Source organism: Lynx canadensis, chromosome A2, assembly GCF_007474595.2.
Source record: "Lynx canadensis isolate LIC74 chromosome A2, mLynCan4.pri.v2, whole genome shotgun sequence".
NCBI lineage: Eukaryota > Metazoa > Chordata > Mammalia > Carnivora > Felidae > Lynx > Lynx canadensis.
In genome coordinates this window covers 80,319,818-80,336,395 of record NC_044304.2, presented here as the reverse complement: position 1 = coordinate 80,336,395, position 16,578 = coordinate 80,319,818, and the positions used below count along the sequence as shown (strand labels likewise).

At 38.9% G+C, this 16,578-nt stretch overlaps 1 protein-coding gene across 1 annotated transcript in view; it reads right to left on the bottom strand.

The window, feature by feature from the left end:
• Positions 1–16,578, bottom strand: part of RELN (reelin) — a 532,864-nt gene that overhangs the window by 215,596 nt on the left and 300,690 nt on the right. Inside the window, 3 exon segments of the mRNA XM_030307797.1 lie at positions 13,338–13,363; positions 13,366–13,449; positions 13,452–13,575. Coding sequence (XP_030163657.1) covers positions 13,338–13,363; positions 13,366–13,449; positions 13,452–13,575 — 234 coding nt within the window.

Here is a 16,578-nt window from a genome sequence, read left to right as displayed (position 1 = left end):
CTCTAAACATTTCTATTTCTAGCCCTCATAGGGTACATTAATTATGATATTAATTATAATTATTTTTACTTTGTGTCACTATTTTAGCACTGATCAATGACATATACTTTATACTTCTAAGTACTAGAGATCCCCAATTTTTTTTTAAATTTTTTAACGTTTATTTATTTCTGAGACAGAGAGAGAGAGACAGAGCATGAGCAGCGGAGGGGCAGAGAGAGAGGAAGACACAGAATCTGAAACAGGCTCCAGGCTCTGAGCTGTCTGCACAGAGCCCGAAGCGGGGCTCGAACTCAAGGACCACAAGATCATGACCTGAGCCGAAGTCGGACACTTAACCGACTGAGCCACCCAGGTGCCCTTAGAGAGCCCCAATTTTTAAAAATCCCTTAAATATAGTCCTTATTTGTTTGTATTTGTCAAACGAAACTATTTTCCTACTTTGCAGTTAAATGGGTTTCCTTTACTTGAAAAGCAGAACACAGTGTAGCTAAGTGACAAGAATTTGCCATTCAGAAAAGCATCAACAGGAAACATCAGTGCAAATTCCTCAATATAACAAGTCCTTGGCCACAATTCAGGATAGCATTTTTCTAAGGTTGCTGCCTATACTCTGCTGAAAATGGTAATGACTTCACCTCTGTACTTGTAAAAGGACTTGCAATCACCCCCACCATAGTTTAATTAGGTTTTCATCAAAGATGAACACTGAGGCACCTCTTAATATTACCTCCCTAGGGTCTAATGGCCCCCCATGACTTTCAGGCAACTGTAGCATTACAATTTATTTTTTTGACGATACCCTTTTCGTTGGAATGAGTATATTGGGCATTTGGGCAATGCCAGCTTGCAGAGAGCTGGTGGCAGATGGAATGAAATCTGCCTGGTATGGCTTCCCCTCCACATGAGCAGAGAGCCATCCATTTCCTCCATTAAGGAGTTGTCACTCAGCCCACCCAGCTGGAAGACCATTTTTGATAGCCAAGCTGGCTGGTGGCAGACAATTCAGATACAAAGTGCACTTTAAAAGGAAGCTAAAACATCATTTGTAGGAAAATTGAAAATGCATGGCTTCCACCACAGCCAATTTTTTAATGACTGTAATATTTTAAGTGATTATTTTTGCCACTTCAGATTGCTCCTTAGAGAGGAGAGGTTTTTTAATTAAAATCTAGGCAATGCAAATAGATGAGATGTGAGGAGCAGAGGAAAGAGAAATAAGATGAATAAAATTAATTAAAATGGCATTGTTGGCAGAGTCATAAATTAGCCAAAGTCTGGCTGGAAATAAAATATATTGGTATAGGAGTTTCTGGATTAAAGTGAGATGTGTGACTGAGTGATTAGAAAGTGACTGACTTACAGCCTGCACATCATTGTGTTTCCTAAGCCTTTCACTGTGCTATAGCTATTATCACATAGAAATACATATTTTCTACATCCTGGTTCAATTGTCTTTAAAGGTACAGACTTTCATGCTGTATTTAAAAAATCAAAATAGGAAAAGAATGATTTCTCTCATGAGGCAAAGTGAATTTCTGTCATTTTCCACACATTCAATTTCTAGGTAATTTAATGCCAGTTAAAAAACCAAAAACTTGGCCATGAACACAGTCCAGGTGCAGGAGGGCTGAAGTGCATTTTCTCTAGTCAACACAATAGATTCAACCATGGTGAGTGAATTTTAGGGAGCTTAAAGAGTATTTTTTTTTCTCATTATTTTCTGGATTCGTTCAGCATTCACATTTGAACCACTTTGTACCAAGATTCATAAAGATTCGATTTATGGTATATTTTGTGACAAGTGTATAATTACTTGGCAATAGTTATGACAACTCTAAAATGGTAATAGTGACAGATTTGAATTGGAGTAATGAGAGTAAGAATAACAATGTAAAATTCCATAGGGCAGTTGTTAACCTTGTCTGTGGGGATCAACTTGAGTTTCACAGGGTCTGAGGTTTTCAGACTTGCCTTCTCAAATTAAGGCCGAGGATGCCAGGCACAACGTGGGAGGCTGCAAGAGACTAAGGAATGAAAAGGGCTGGCTTTACAGTAAAACATACTTGGCTGCGAAAACTAAAATGGTTTGATCTTGGGGAATCCATTTGGCCTCTCTGGCTGTTTTTTCATCTGTGAAATGGGAGTAATTGTGAGGATTAGATGAGATACTGTAGGCAGCATGCCTACTAAAGACTAGTGAATCTCAGGAAATCAGCAAATTGCCCCCATTTTCATTCATTCACTTAACAAACCTTACTTTAATTAATTAGTGATTAAATATGTCAGCTTCAGACCAAAACAAACAAACAAAATAAAGGGTGCATCAGTCAGGGAGGCTCTTGAGATTTGTTTGAATGGTTATTTTCGGTAGAATTTATCAAAATTACTGGAGTCCGTGTTATTGCCACCCTTGTCATGGTGATTTGGCTCAATTCCATGTTTCACTAATGCTATTCCACATTAATTACTGTACAAATAGGCAGCATTGGAGGGAAATTGTGAAAAGCACACTACTTATGTTTAACCCTTCATCCCCAAAGTACTCTTATTAGCTTGACAAATTATATTCTGGCTCATTCTACAATGTCATGCATCCACCTCTTGGGGGAAACATGACAATAAGAGCAATGCAATCCAAAGTGAAGAACATCCCAGGCAAAGGGAATTTAGGTAGACAGCATGCAATTAACCAAGCTGGAATCTAGCCAGAAAGTCATAGTTAACATTCCGATTCTTAATGGAAAAAGACATGGGAACATGGACTAGCCACAAGTCTTACTGAGCTCAGGTTTATCCTCATTAGAGAGCCGGGACTCAAATCCCTCAAGTTACACACCAGATAGTTTCCAGCACAGCGACTTGCAAAGCACATTTCTGGAAAGCTTATCTGATTTCCTCCTGTTTGTCCTTGTACTCCAAAAAACTAAATCATTGAATAGATTTTTGAAAACTTTTTCTGGAGTGCTTAATTTCTGGAAGACAACTTGGGCATTATAGTAGGCAGGTATCGATCTGCCAGGGGCACACATCCCCCAAAATGCAGATTTTAAAATTTTTTTTTTTCAACGTTTATTTATTTTTGGGACAGAGAGAGACAGAGCATGAACGGGGGAGGGGCAGAGAGAGAGACACACACAGAATCGGAAACAGGCTCCAGGCTCTGAGCCATCAGCCCAGAGCCCGACGCGGGGCTCGAACTCACGGACCGCGAGATCGTGACCTGGCTGAAGTCGGACGCTTAACCGACTGCGCCACCCAGGCGCCCCCAAAATGCAGATTTTAAAAGTGAATTCTGCTTTAAGTGTGATCATTCCTTCTGCCATTTGTCTTAGATTTGTTTTCATTAGCCTCAAATTGCATTAAGACTTTACATTTTCAGACAAATTAATTTACATTTTTTCATAATTTGGACATAATGACCTTTATTCTCCATTAACAATACAACAATCTGTGGCAAAAGTGTTAGGTGACAGCAGAATCTCAGAATGAAAGCTCCAATTCTTATTCAGGACTGGAGATTTGCCTAGCATCCACTGGGACAATGAATTTGGCAAATGCTTAACGTACACGAGCTATAAGAAAATTAATAGACTCTCCTGTTCTGACTTGATGCTTCTCCTTAATGGGTTGTTGATTTACCTAATGGCTCTTGTCTTCATTAGGGCCTTTGGTGTTTGTTAAACAGGAAAATTGTCATTATTATTGCATATTTATCAACAGTAGATATAGTAAAGAGGAGGCAATCTGTCTAAATGTAAGTTGTAATAGAGAAAAGATTAACGTATGGCCTTTCTAAATTCTGTATACTTAATAACTCTAAATCCCTGGCATAAATTCAAAAAAGTAAAAAGATTACTTTTTAAGAAAATTTCTTTTAAATACATGGGATCAAATCACAGCCTATTCTAAAGGACAAACCTTCAGAACAGAGTCTATGACATTTAACATTGATTTACTTCTCACCACAAGTTGACATAAATGTGGAGAAGGAGTAATCTGGAATTCTTTGCTATCCACACAATGAACTAGGGCAATAAATAGAGAAAGATTAGCAGGTTCAGGCACAGCAATCAGAGTGGGAAGATTTTTTAAAAATAAAAAATATGGGGAATAGCACCTATCTGACAGCGATCTGCATTTAATCTGTGGGTCAATTCCAGAGTTGACAGAAGCCAGTGATTTATGCCTTTGCAAGATGAGAGTAACCAGGCCAGCTGAGCAGATATAAACATTTATTAATGGTGAGTGAGCAAAACACACACCCACCCCACCCCCACACACTCTCACACACACACACACGTACACAGATACCAAAGAGTCACAAATGATTCATGCCTTCAAAATACAAATTTTGGCTGCCATCAAAGATAAGGATAAACAAACAAAATGAAGCTCCTGCTTGACTACTATCCACCTCCATGGTATAGAGAATTCATTTGGAGACTTTGCTTTCATGGGGTACTATTAAAACACGAGAAAACAGAAGGAAAAAAAAAACAAAACCAAAAAACTTGCTCACAGCTCTTTCCTCATCCTTTGTCCCTGGGTTCTCCTCTGAGCACTTCCTTGATGTCTGGGCCCTTCTCTTTGGCAGTGAGTTTCGGAAAGGAGGCTGCAACAGCTCCAGGCTGGTCCATCAAAAACTTACATTTAGTGTTTCTCTTTGAACGTGAAATTAAGGATGTTCTCAAATTGCAGGATGTATGTTTGAGGAGCTGGAAAGAGATGACTTTGGTGGATTTGTCCAGATGTTTCAAGAGTGACTAAGGAAAATGGGAGTGCTAGCCCTCCATTTACAGACACCCTGTGTTTATCTACTATAGATTTATTAAAAAAATTTTTTTTACATTTATTTATTTTTGAGAAACAGAGTGAGACAAAGCATGAACGGGGGAGGAGCAGAGAGAGTAGGAGACACAGAATCTGAAGCAGGCTCCAGGCTCTGAGCAAGCGGTCAGCACAGAGCCTGATGCAGGGCTCAAACCCACGAACTGTGAGATCATGACCTGAGCCGAAGTCGGACACTCAACCGACTGAGCCACCCAGGTGCCCCTCTATTATAGATTTAAAACTTGGATGATAAGGCCTTCCTCATAGTTCTGGCACCTAAGAAACATTCATGAAATGCCACTCCTTACTCCATCATTACTACCTAATGCTATCATCACTACCACTCCTATTATTGTTGCTACTACGATTTACCATCATAGGGTTACTATTATTATGTATTACGATCTAGTATCCATGCTAGTGTAAGTATCATTCCTGGATATGAGAGTCCTACCCAAGGTGAAATGCTGATCCTTGATACTATAGGTCTTAAATGGAAAGGGCTAAAAAATCAGTTCATTTCCCTTAAACCTTGATGGCAAAACCAAGACCACTGTTGTAGGGCTGGAGCACCAGAAGCTGCTCTAAGATTGATCGTTCCCATGCTTCAGGCATGAGGAATGTGGCACAAACACCCAAAGCCACCTGCCAGAGAGAGGCAATACCATATGATGGTGGCCGTGGTAGTGATAGTTTTTCCAGCAACTGCAGATGAACTGGTAGAGTGTCCTCTGTATCTTTTGAATAGGAACAACTGACAATACTTGATTATTCTAGAAATCATCTGTAAAAGCCGAAAAGGGATGCAATATTCTGTAAATGAAGGCAAAATCATCTTAACCAATAATTAAGACAGGTGATTCAATACTGAGTGGGTTCAGTCAGCTTGCCTTAGGAGTCCATGATCTGCTTACTCTGGGAGATTGCTAATGAGGGTGGTGCTCTGGGGAGCTTTTTAACTTGCAGCACTGTATTTATTGGCATTTAGAGCCCCACCTACTTGGTCATGAACAAAGGGCTGCTTAGGGATTTGCGGGAAATAAAACATCATGATGGTAATTAGAAGCATAAGAATGTGGTGTGCTTTTTCTTCCACATGGGCAAGACTTCTGGAAAAACATTGGGAGATGAGTCAGGCAAGGCCATGAACTTGGAAAGAGAATGGAGGAAGAATAGAGAAAGCTGTATAGGGAGAACATATTATTTCCATAACCTCTTGCAGCTTACCAATGCCGAATCAAAAAGCACAACAAATATTAGGCCAGATTTTATATTAAAAGCCAATACGGTTACACATCTATTTCATATTAATTACTATAGAGCCAACAGATGGTAATGGCCTTCTACCAACCCAGGACAGATTTAAACTGGTGACCTATAATTGCAATTCTCCAGATCACATAAACTCCTTAAGTTAATTACTCTATTTGGTCTTATATCATTCTGCCCTACTTGAGATAAATAAGAACAGGCTCAGATGAATTAAATATTCCCAAAGAAACTAAGAAAAAAAATCTAAAGAAGACAAATACGCACTGAGAATGTGAATCATTCTCATCTTTCCTATTTGACCTGACACTCCCAAACATTATTTTCAAAATCATCAGCTAGACAGTTTACATACTCACTACTTTTATTCCCTTGTTTTATGAACCGTAGCGTTTAAAAAATCAAACCTACTATTGAAGAGCCTGGGTGGCTCAGTCAGTTAAGCGTCCGACTTTTGATTTCAGCTCAGGTCACAATCTCACAGTTCATGAGTTTGAGCCCTGCATTGGGCTCTGTGCTGACAGTGTGGAGCCTGCTTGGGATTCTCTCTCTCCCTGTCCCCCTCTCATACACTCATGCTCTCTTTCAAAATAAATAAATAAACTTAAAAAAACTATTAATAATTCCAATCACATCAATGGTACTGAAATTTAATTCCACTGGAAACCATTTATTTTGCCTGAGAAAACTTACATATATGGGCAACACTTGTGTTCAACCTAATCATTTTAATGTATTTATTCTGATAGTACTTCAGTGACATATAAGGATGACATAATTTGTGAGGTCTATATTTTTCTATCCTATTTTTCCTCCATCCTCATTATCAGAGCCACTGGCTCAATCCTTTGCCTTCTACATATTTTCCTCTATATTCACATCCTGTGGAGCTTATTCTCAAAGTTTCAATAAAGAAGACATATTTTTTAAACACTTTCTATGTGCCAATGACTGTTCTAAGAGTTTTATATGTATTTTCTTATTTAATCATCACAGCTTGGGGGTGAATACTATTATTATCCCTGTTTCAGATGAGGACACTGAGGAACTGAGAGGTTAAATAAGTTGCCCCCAAACACATGGCTAATAAATGGTAAAGCCAAGACTTGAACCCATATAGTTAAGCCCACTTTCTTAACAGTTGTACTGTCTTCAGTTCCATTCACAATATCTTCAGCTGCCTTCAAGTCATTATTGAATACGAAATTCATTTCGTAACTAGAATTCATACATAACTAGAATTGAATACGAATTCATATTCGTAACTAGATCTTGGTATTTTTCCAGCTTTTTATTCATTCAGTTAACATCTAACAACACAATCCATCACGTGCCAAACACTGGAGATTCAAAAATGGTTGAAATAGTCCCTGATCTTAAGAAGCTAACTTTCTAACCAAGGAGACAGAAACATAAATAACTGGAAAGCAATGTTATCAATTCTTTCATAGAGGTATATGTCCCATGTAACAGGATATTGAAATGGAACTAGTTTTGCATCTTGAGGACCCAAGAAAATAGGTGGCAACTACTTCACATTCTTTTTTTTTAATGTTTATTTATTTTTGACAGAGACAGAGCATGAGCAGGGGAGGGGCATAGGGAGAGGGAGACACAGAATCCAAAGCAGGCTCCAGGCCCTGAGCTGTCAGCACAGAGCCCGACGCGGGGCCCGAACTCACAGACCGTGAGATCATGACCTGAGCTGGAGTCAGACGCTCAACCGACTGAGCCACCCTAGTGGCTAGTGAAAGAGGTGGTAAAAGGGCTTAGTCACTCACTCACATTGCAGGTATACAAGCTCGAAGTTGACGTGAGTAGGAAGCTGGACAGCAGAGAGAGGATTTCTTTAGAGAGGGTTGGAGGTAAACTGCGGGTCCCATCCATGACTGTATCAGGGGAGGAGGGTACCTTCTTCTCTCCTCAAATGTGAGGCATTGGATCTTGAGGAAAGCACTTGGACAGTATACTGTATGGGCTTGGACTAGTGCCTGGAGCTGCCTGGAAGATGGCTGGGGAAGAGGGCTGTGCTTAGAAATAATAACTCTCCTCCCAATCACTGATCCAAGGCGAGTATTTACTATAGAGTAGGCTTGGGCCCATGGACACAAGATCTTAGTTTTTCTAAGATCCTCCCCCAAATGGCTCCCTGGAGAGGTGACAGTAGAAAGAGGTTGTAGTCATTAGCCAGAGGCCCAGTGGCTGAAAATGCACGCAGACATGAGACATGGATTGAAGAAAGGCAGGTGAGAGATTCCCCAGCATTAGTGAGGAGTGGGGAGATTTCCAAAGAGCCCAAAGGTAGACTGACGAGAGAGCCATCTTTGATTTCTTGCTAGGCCAAGAAAGCAGTTGATTCCAGCTTCTAACAATATCTGCCTCTTGCCTCTTCTCCTTCCTGCAGACCCAGCCCTGGAGGGTTCAGAGGCCGAAACTCATGAGAGTGGTGAGGAAGGAGAAGGAGCTGATCACCGCCTCCATCCCCCTTGCAGCAGACCTAAACTGGAGGAGGGGAAAAGCTACAGATGAAGCTTGGAGCTTAGATTACAATAGTAAACCGATCATATCTGTAATTGAACTGAGACTGCTTTGGAGACTAAAGTGATTGGATGACTTATTTGGTCTATCAGCAGTCTTGGGACCCACAAAGAGGGCAGAGATAAAGAAGCTGTCAGACTGAATCTGAATGGTCACTGGGGGACACAGAGGTACTTGTTTTCCAAAGCCAGCCTCCAACCCCACCTCCTGCTTGTTCAATCTAATAGTAACACAGACACAGAGAGGAGGGAGACATTAACTATGCAAAAGTTCACACAGACAATGACACTGGAACTGGGTCCTTAAGGATGCTGGGAATTACTAGGCAGAGAAAAAATAACAGTGGAAAAGCAGGTTTGAAGTGTGGGAGCATGAAATGCAGTAGTGTATGAGGCTGGAGCACAGAGGAGCAGGAGACAAGGATGAGAAGTTAGGCCGGACCTAGATCGGAAAGGGCCTGAATTAACATGCTAGGGAGCATCCTCTAGGTCCAAACACGAGGCCATCAAGGTATTGAGGATGGGGGAGCATCGTCATGACATTTCTATGAAAGAATGATGCAGGAATTTTTGTCAGTGGCATTCATTTGTATGACCCTTGTCTCTTAACACCTTGTCACAGGCAGGGCCGCTGCCGTGAGACTGTCGATTTTTCTTTTGTGATCATGCCACCATTCTTACGCTATTTCACCTCCCATACAGATTACTGCAAATGCCTCTTGCTTCCATAAGGAAGACATTTTTTTTTTTTTAATTTTTTTTTTCAACGTTTTTATTTATTTTTGGGACAGAGAGAGACAGAGCATGAACGGGGGAGGGGCAGAGAGAGGGAGACACAGAATCGGAAACAGGCTCCAGGCTCTGAGCCATCAGCCCAGAGCCCGACGCGGGGCTCAAACTCACGGACCGCGAGATCGTGACCTGGCTGAAGTCGGACGCTTAACCGACTGCGCCACCCAGGCGCCCCAGGAAGACATTTTAATACTCCCATCCCCCTAAGTTCACTCTAGGTCAGCAGTCAATACCTGTGATGGACCAGTAGCTAGGACTATGAACATGAAATCAACTGTTACAGTGTGGAAGAGAAGAAAGAGACCAGTGCTTGGGCTGAATTTACCAAATTCTAATGTATAAAAATCAGTCATCTGAGAAAGGAACATGCACTACAAATGGAATAAGCTGGAGCAAGATCAAGAAATAGGATAAGAATCTTTTAACCTATAGTCAGAGAGTGATAGGGAAGAAAATGGGCAGATAATTTAACTAATGGATGTGGAGAAGAAACCTGGTACAAACAGAATCATGCCACTTTATATTTATGACCCGTAAGAGCAAAGCTATGTGGTGACTGAAATCAAGATTAAGTAAGATTCCTATATTTGAATCCTGGCTCTCCCACGGGTGAGAAGGATATTTTGGACACGTTACTCAACACCTCTATGTCCACTTTCCATGTCTGTAAAATGGAGCTAATATAGCACCTGCTCTACAGGTTTATAAAGATAAAATTATATGAGAGGATATATATATATATATATACATACATATATATATATATATATATATATATATATATGGACATTTTTTCCTTAACTAAATCTATTTTGTAATTAAGCATACTTTCCAATTGCTGTTAGGCTCACTCTTTAATTTAGTTAAGATGTAAACATCTTGGAAACTTTTACTGAACACAGAAGAGATAATATGTAAATAGACCAAGCAAACAAACATAATCCTCAAAACTTAAAGTCCAAAGTAAAGCAATGTTACAACATGCCCTGGTTCAACAGGAACATGGAGATATGCTTATGCTTTTAAGTGGTTGTATTCAGTTTTCATTTCAGAGGCCACTAAGTAAAGGAGCAATATTTAAATTTTTAAATGTCTATTTATTTTTGAGAAAGAGAGAGAGAGAGTGCAAGCAGTGGAGGGGCAGAGAGAGAGGGAGACACAGAATCCGAAGCAGGCTCCAGGCTCTGAGCTGTCAGCACAGAACCTGAAACGGGGCTTGAACTCATGAACCATGAGATCATGACCTGAGCTGAAGTCGATGCTTAACTGACTGAGCCATCCAGGCGCCCCAAGGCCGTATTTAATGAAGAAATTTCATACAGTTTATGTAAAGTTTTATGTCTAGAACTTCACATCACCCAGCAAAAGGATTTTTTTTCAGGCTCAGATGTTTGAGCCAGAAAGCAAAAAGCATAGATATGCAGATTATTTACAATGACAATTCTTAGTTTTAAAAAGAGTTTTCGAAAGAAACACTCAGAGAAAAATTTCTACCTGATAGCCAAGTCAAAGGCATGATACATATCATTACTACAGTGGGTTTTTTTCGTAGGTCACTGGTCAAGTCTCAAATGTGTGAATGGTAAGTTGGGAAGTAGGATGATGGACACAAAGCAAAACTATAACCCACACAAACTTGTAATATAATTGAACATCACTATGAAGCAAAACCCCTTTCATGCATTTTTATCATGGGTGGGATACAATACAAACAATTAAGAAACTGAATGGCTAATTAGATTAGTATAACAGCTTATAAAACAAGGCAATAAAAATTGCATTTCTACAGTACCGGCTACTGAGATCGAAGTGCTAAATGATCATCATGGGAAAAGGATGTGAATCCCCAGGACCTTAGGTCTCCATGTGTTTCCTGGGTTTTCGTGTCTTTCTTGCCAATGTTGAACAACGTCAACAGAAATCCTTCTTAATCAAGTGGTAGTGGGATATGACATGGGATATCTTTACAAAGGTTCTTTCTACATCCAGCATGAAAGGAATTCCATGGAATCTTTGTAAAGGGACCAAAGTTTTAGAGTCTTTGTCAGAAGGAATTTCCATACAGGTTTACTGGGTGGTTTTCCCACAATGCGCAAGGAGGATGTCTGTTCCTATGTCAGTCAATTGTGTGTAAAATGAAACTGAAAGTAAAATGCCTAGCGTTTGATCTGTTAAGCAGAAGTTTATGTGGTCAGGGGACTTCCTGTGTTGAGGATTTCTAAATAGTTTGAATCTTTTTCTAGAATTTGAAAAAGGAGGTGTGCATCTAGATGTTTATATTCTACTTGCTTTTACTCCTGTGATCTCACCTCCTCCCACAGCACCAAGATTTTTTTGTGCCAGTGAGTCACATTTAAAAAATTCTCTAAGCTTTATTTGCATCTTATTTTAATATATTGGAAACTTGAGAGGGTCCAGTCAGGGTCTAATGGCATTCTTATATCACCTAGCCACAGTTTTTGTCCACATACCCTGGGCAGGCAAGCCCATGACTCAATTTCTATTCAAAAGGCTGATAATTGCCAAACTTCCTCTGAGTTTCCTGATAGCTTTATCTAAACTCCCAACTAATATTTCTTCTTGCCTGTCCTCAGGGTTATCAAGATCAACATGTCCACAATGTACAGCAGACTGACTATAATTAATAATACCGTGTTGCATAGTTGAAAGTTGCTAAGAGAATAGATCTTAAAAGTTCTCATTACAAGAAGGAAATTTTGTAACTGTGAGCTGATGGATGTTAACAAACCTTATTATGATGATCACTTTGCAAAATATGCAAATATTAACTCATTATATTGCACACCTGAAACTGCCATATTATATATCAAATATATCTCAATTAAAAAAGAAGATCAACATTCCATAGTGAATTCAACTTCTGTGAGCCTTCTTCTCCTTCTCTGTTTCTTGTTTCCATGAATGGCACCGCCATCCGCCCAGCTGCCCAAATCTTGTCCTTGACACCTGCTATTCCCTCATCATCTCAATTGGTCCCCAATCTTCTCCATTCTCTCTCCTAAAAATCTCTGAAATCCATCCACATTCTCCCCTAAGTCTGGCCAACATGGTCTCCCACTGGACTTCTGTTACAAGCTTCCTACATGGTCTCCCTACATGTACATTCTCCCATCCATTCCATCCTCCATCTTCAAAAGTATATTTTAAAAAATCAAATCAAAAGGTATATATTAAAAAAAAAGCAATTCAGTGACTCCCTAACACATCCAAGATAAAGTTCAAACTCTATAGCAGCTTGCAAGACCTTCAAGGTTTTGTCACTGGCCACATCTCCAGACTCAACTAATCCAAGTCTCAACTCAAAATGTTAGACAACTATTTTGAACATTGTCTAAGACTTTTGTTTGTGCTCTCACTGTCCAGTTTTTATGTATGAGACTTCTGATTTTAGAAACACTATTCCTCCCACCTGGCCAAATCCAAATTACCTTTCGGCCTCTGCTTAGATTCCCTATCTGGAATGCTTTCCTAATTGCTTGAGTCTGGGTTTGGTATTGTATATTGTACTTCCAGGGCACTCTAACTTTCCCAGCAAATCATGGTAATTATGTTGTTTTATATGCGTATGTTGACATATCTAACTACCTCCACTAAGTTGACAACCACGTGAAGGGAAGAAACATATCTGCCTTTCTGTGGTTATATTCTCTAGGCTCAGCCAAGGACATGCCACAGTGAGTCCTCAAAGATACTTATTAAATGGATGAGTAAGTGAATGTTTTTGTACCAATGACTCCCCATCCTTAAAAGAGAAGGTAACATAAATAAGAATATTACTATTCCTTTACCAATGGATTTGGTAAGATAGTTTATCTTTGATTTGATTTATTATAAGCTTTAGGTCTTAGAGGGGAGGAAGAAGAAGAAACAAAAAAGAGCTCAAACCTTAACTGTTGCTCCTGGGAAAAAAGCCAGTTGCCGGTGTCTACTGGATCAAGACTGTCTTCTAAAACGACTTGTCTGTGAGCTGAGTTGATGATTCGGATGTTATCTAAGCCCAGCAGGCTTCATACACCTCTCCTACATGCAGACTTTCCTGCTTCCACTGAAACTGGACGTTCTCCCCTTTGGCGTCTTCAGGAAGGTAGAGGAATTGGATGATTGTGCTGATGTTGGAAGGGCTCTGGAACAGACGGTTGAGATGGGAATTGGTGCCATACAATAGAGTGCCATATAATAATGAAACATCAAGTTCAACAGTATCCATTTTTTCTTTCTATAGATCAATTTTTTAAATTACGATTGTAGTTTCATTATCTCAAACATTATATATATACAGATTAAATACTCATTATTCCACAGCCCGTAAATCTTTTGGGATACGCTGATGATTAAGATGTCCATATTAAGTGATGACAGTTTTAACATCAAATGTCTTCAAGAGCTTTACTTTCTTTAAATTTTATTTTCAGTTAGTTAACATACAGTGCAAGGTTGGTTTCAGGAGAGTTCAGAGATTCATCACTCCACAGACAGCACCCAAGTGCTCATCACAAGTGCTCTGCTGATACCCATCCCCCACCCACTGCCCTCCATCAACCCTTAGTTTGTTCTCTATCATGAAGAGTCTCTCGTGGTTTGTTCTCTTCTCTTCTCTTTTTTTTCCCCCTCCCTCCCATATGTTCATCTGTTTTGTTTCTAAATTCCACATACACGTGAATCATATGGTTATTGTCTTTCTTGATTGACTTATTTGCTTAGCTAATACATTCTAGCTAGCCAAACTATGGAGAGCTTTAATTTAAAAAAATTATTTTTAATTTACATCCAAATTAGTTAGATATTGTGCAACAATGATTTCAGGAGTAGATTCCTATGTCCTTACCCATTTAGCCCATACCCCTCCCACCAACCCCTCCAGTAACCCTCTTTTGTTCTCCATATTTAAGAGTCTCTTCTGTTTTGTCACCCCTTCCCTGTTTTTATATTATTTTGCTTCCTTCCCTTATGTTGGAGAGCTTTACTTTTAACAAAGGCAGACACGGAGTGCATTCAAGTAAGCCAGTAAAGGAATAATGGAAGAGAAAATGGCACACGCTTCTATGGTGCCTACAAAAAAAAGTGTTCCCAGCACAGTTTTTTCATGTGGGTAGACACTAAATGTTCAATAATTCAAATAATCTCACAGTTTATTTTGTTTGATACTAAAAAAATGAGAAAAAACACTAAAAGTATTTTCTTAATTTTGATTCTTACCTTGAAATTTTCTATCAATCAGAGACCACTGTGTGTTGTTTTATAAGTCTTTGCCTGGTATTATTTTATATCTAATAATCATATACATTTTTATTTGTTTGTCTACATGAATGTGAGATTTTCCATGAAAACTAATTGCTCTGTAATTCTTCAACAACATATGCAGATCAGTCTTTAAAAGCTTGATATAATTTAACATGATTTTACCATATATCTGTTAGAATCCAGGCCCTTCTGCTATATGACAAAGTACTTTTATTAAACATTTTATTCTACCAAAGTAGAAACCTGCTATAGTAAAAATGATTGCTTTTAGCTAAGATTAAAAGTGGTACTAAATGTTGGGGCGCCTGGGTGGCGCAGTCGGTTAAGCGTCCGACTTCAGCCAGGTCACGATCTCGCGGTCCGTGAGTTCGAGCCCCGCGTCAGGCTCTGGGCTGATGGCTCGGAGCCTGGAGCCTGTTTCCGATTCTGTGTCCTCCCTCTCTCTCTGCCCCCTCCCCCGTTTATGCTCTGTCTCTCTCTGTCCCCAAAAATAAATAAACGTTGAAAAAAAAAAATTTAAAAAAAAAAGTGGTACTAAAATGCAAACTAGTGGTACCCTGGGCTTACTGTAATTAGTTTTGAAAGGACTATAGAAGGATGTTATTTTTCACTTACCATTGAATTACATATATATCCAAAGAATTGTCAGTGTAGGTATATTGGTTGTACCTTATCTTTGGGGGTAACCAATTGCCTTTTTTAAAAAAATATTTTCATAATGACTATGTTTTTTGCTTCAGAAAGAACTTAAACCAATGAAAATAGTATATTTTAGTTCTAGGAAGTGATTGAAAACATGTTTCCTCTGATCACTAAATGGTACGGAAAATTTGCTTTAATGAGGAATGACAGCTTACAGCATGGTCTAAAATTGAAAGTCTTGTTTAGTGAAAAACAGCTGAATGTGATCTTTCATATATTGTAATTAATGTGTACATTCATTATTTGTCATATCAAAAATATGTAGCCCTTTTCCAAAAAGAAATATCTCTGACAATTTACCTAAACTATGATATATAACTATTGGGTAGATAAAAAATGGAGGTATGGATACAATTTTCAATATTTATGCTGCCTTGCTTAAAGTCATTTATATAATATTTAATATGAATTCATTTAATAACTACTAGAAATTAGAAAGAATAGCAAAATGCTGTTATAATATTGGCACAGCATGTCAAAGCTTGGCTTGTGCAGGTACTTATAGATGATATGTTATCCTGCCAGAGAGAGACAGTTTCTTAAAATGTCTAAGTTAGAATCACTTATCTCAGTTTCTGGTTGAAGTAGACCTTGGACATATGACAATTTATAAATCTGAAATACTGCTGGAAACTTGGGCAGGATTAGTTTAGTTTTAAGCACTAAGAACCTAATATTTACAATTCCTCCCTAATAAATCAGAATTGTTCCAACATAGAAATATGGTAAGGAAACTAGCATGTAAAAAAACCTGTACAAGACTGATGGAAAACGTTCTACTTCAGTTGTACTAAGTTAAGAACTAAAATCAATCAGGATAACTACTTTATAAAAGTTCAAGGTAGTTTTTTCCTTTAAATATCTTACTAGACCTAAAATTAAGCATCCATTTTGAATGCTGTTTTATGATTCAAGCTCTGCAGAAGTTGTAAGTATCATTTGAGTTTTGCTAACTTAACGTTTTTTCAACTCGAGTGAGCTGCTTCTTAAGCATCCTACCTCATTTTCTTATCGAGGGATATTTTTTTATGAAAAAAAATGTAATAAAATGACCACCAGTTTACATCACAATTATGTTATAGAATTTTAGAACTGGCCTTTGGGAAGCTGGAAGGGAAACGACAGAACTAAACCTTCAATGCAAAAGCCCCAGTGGCTATTAACTCATTACCATCACAGACTG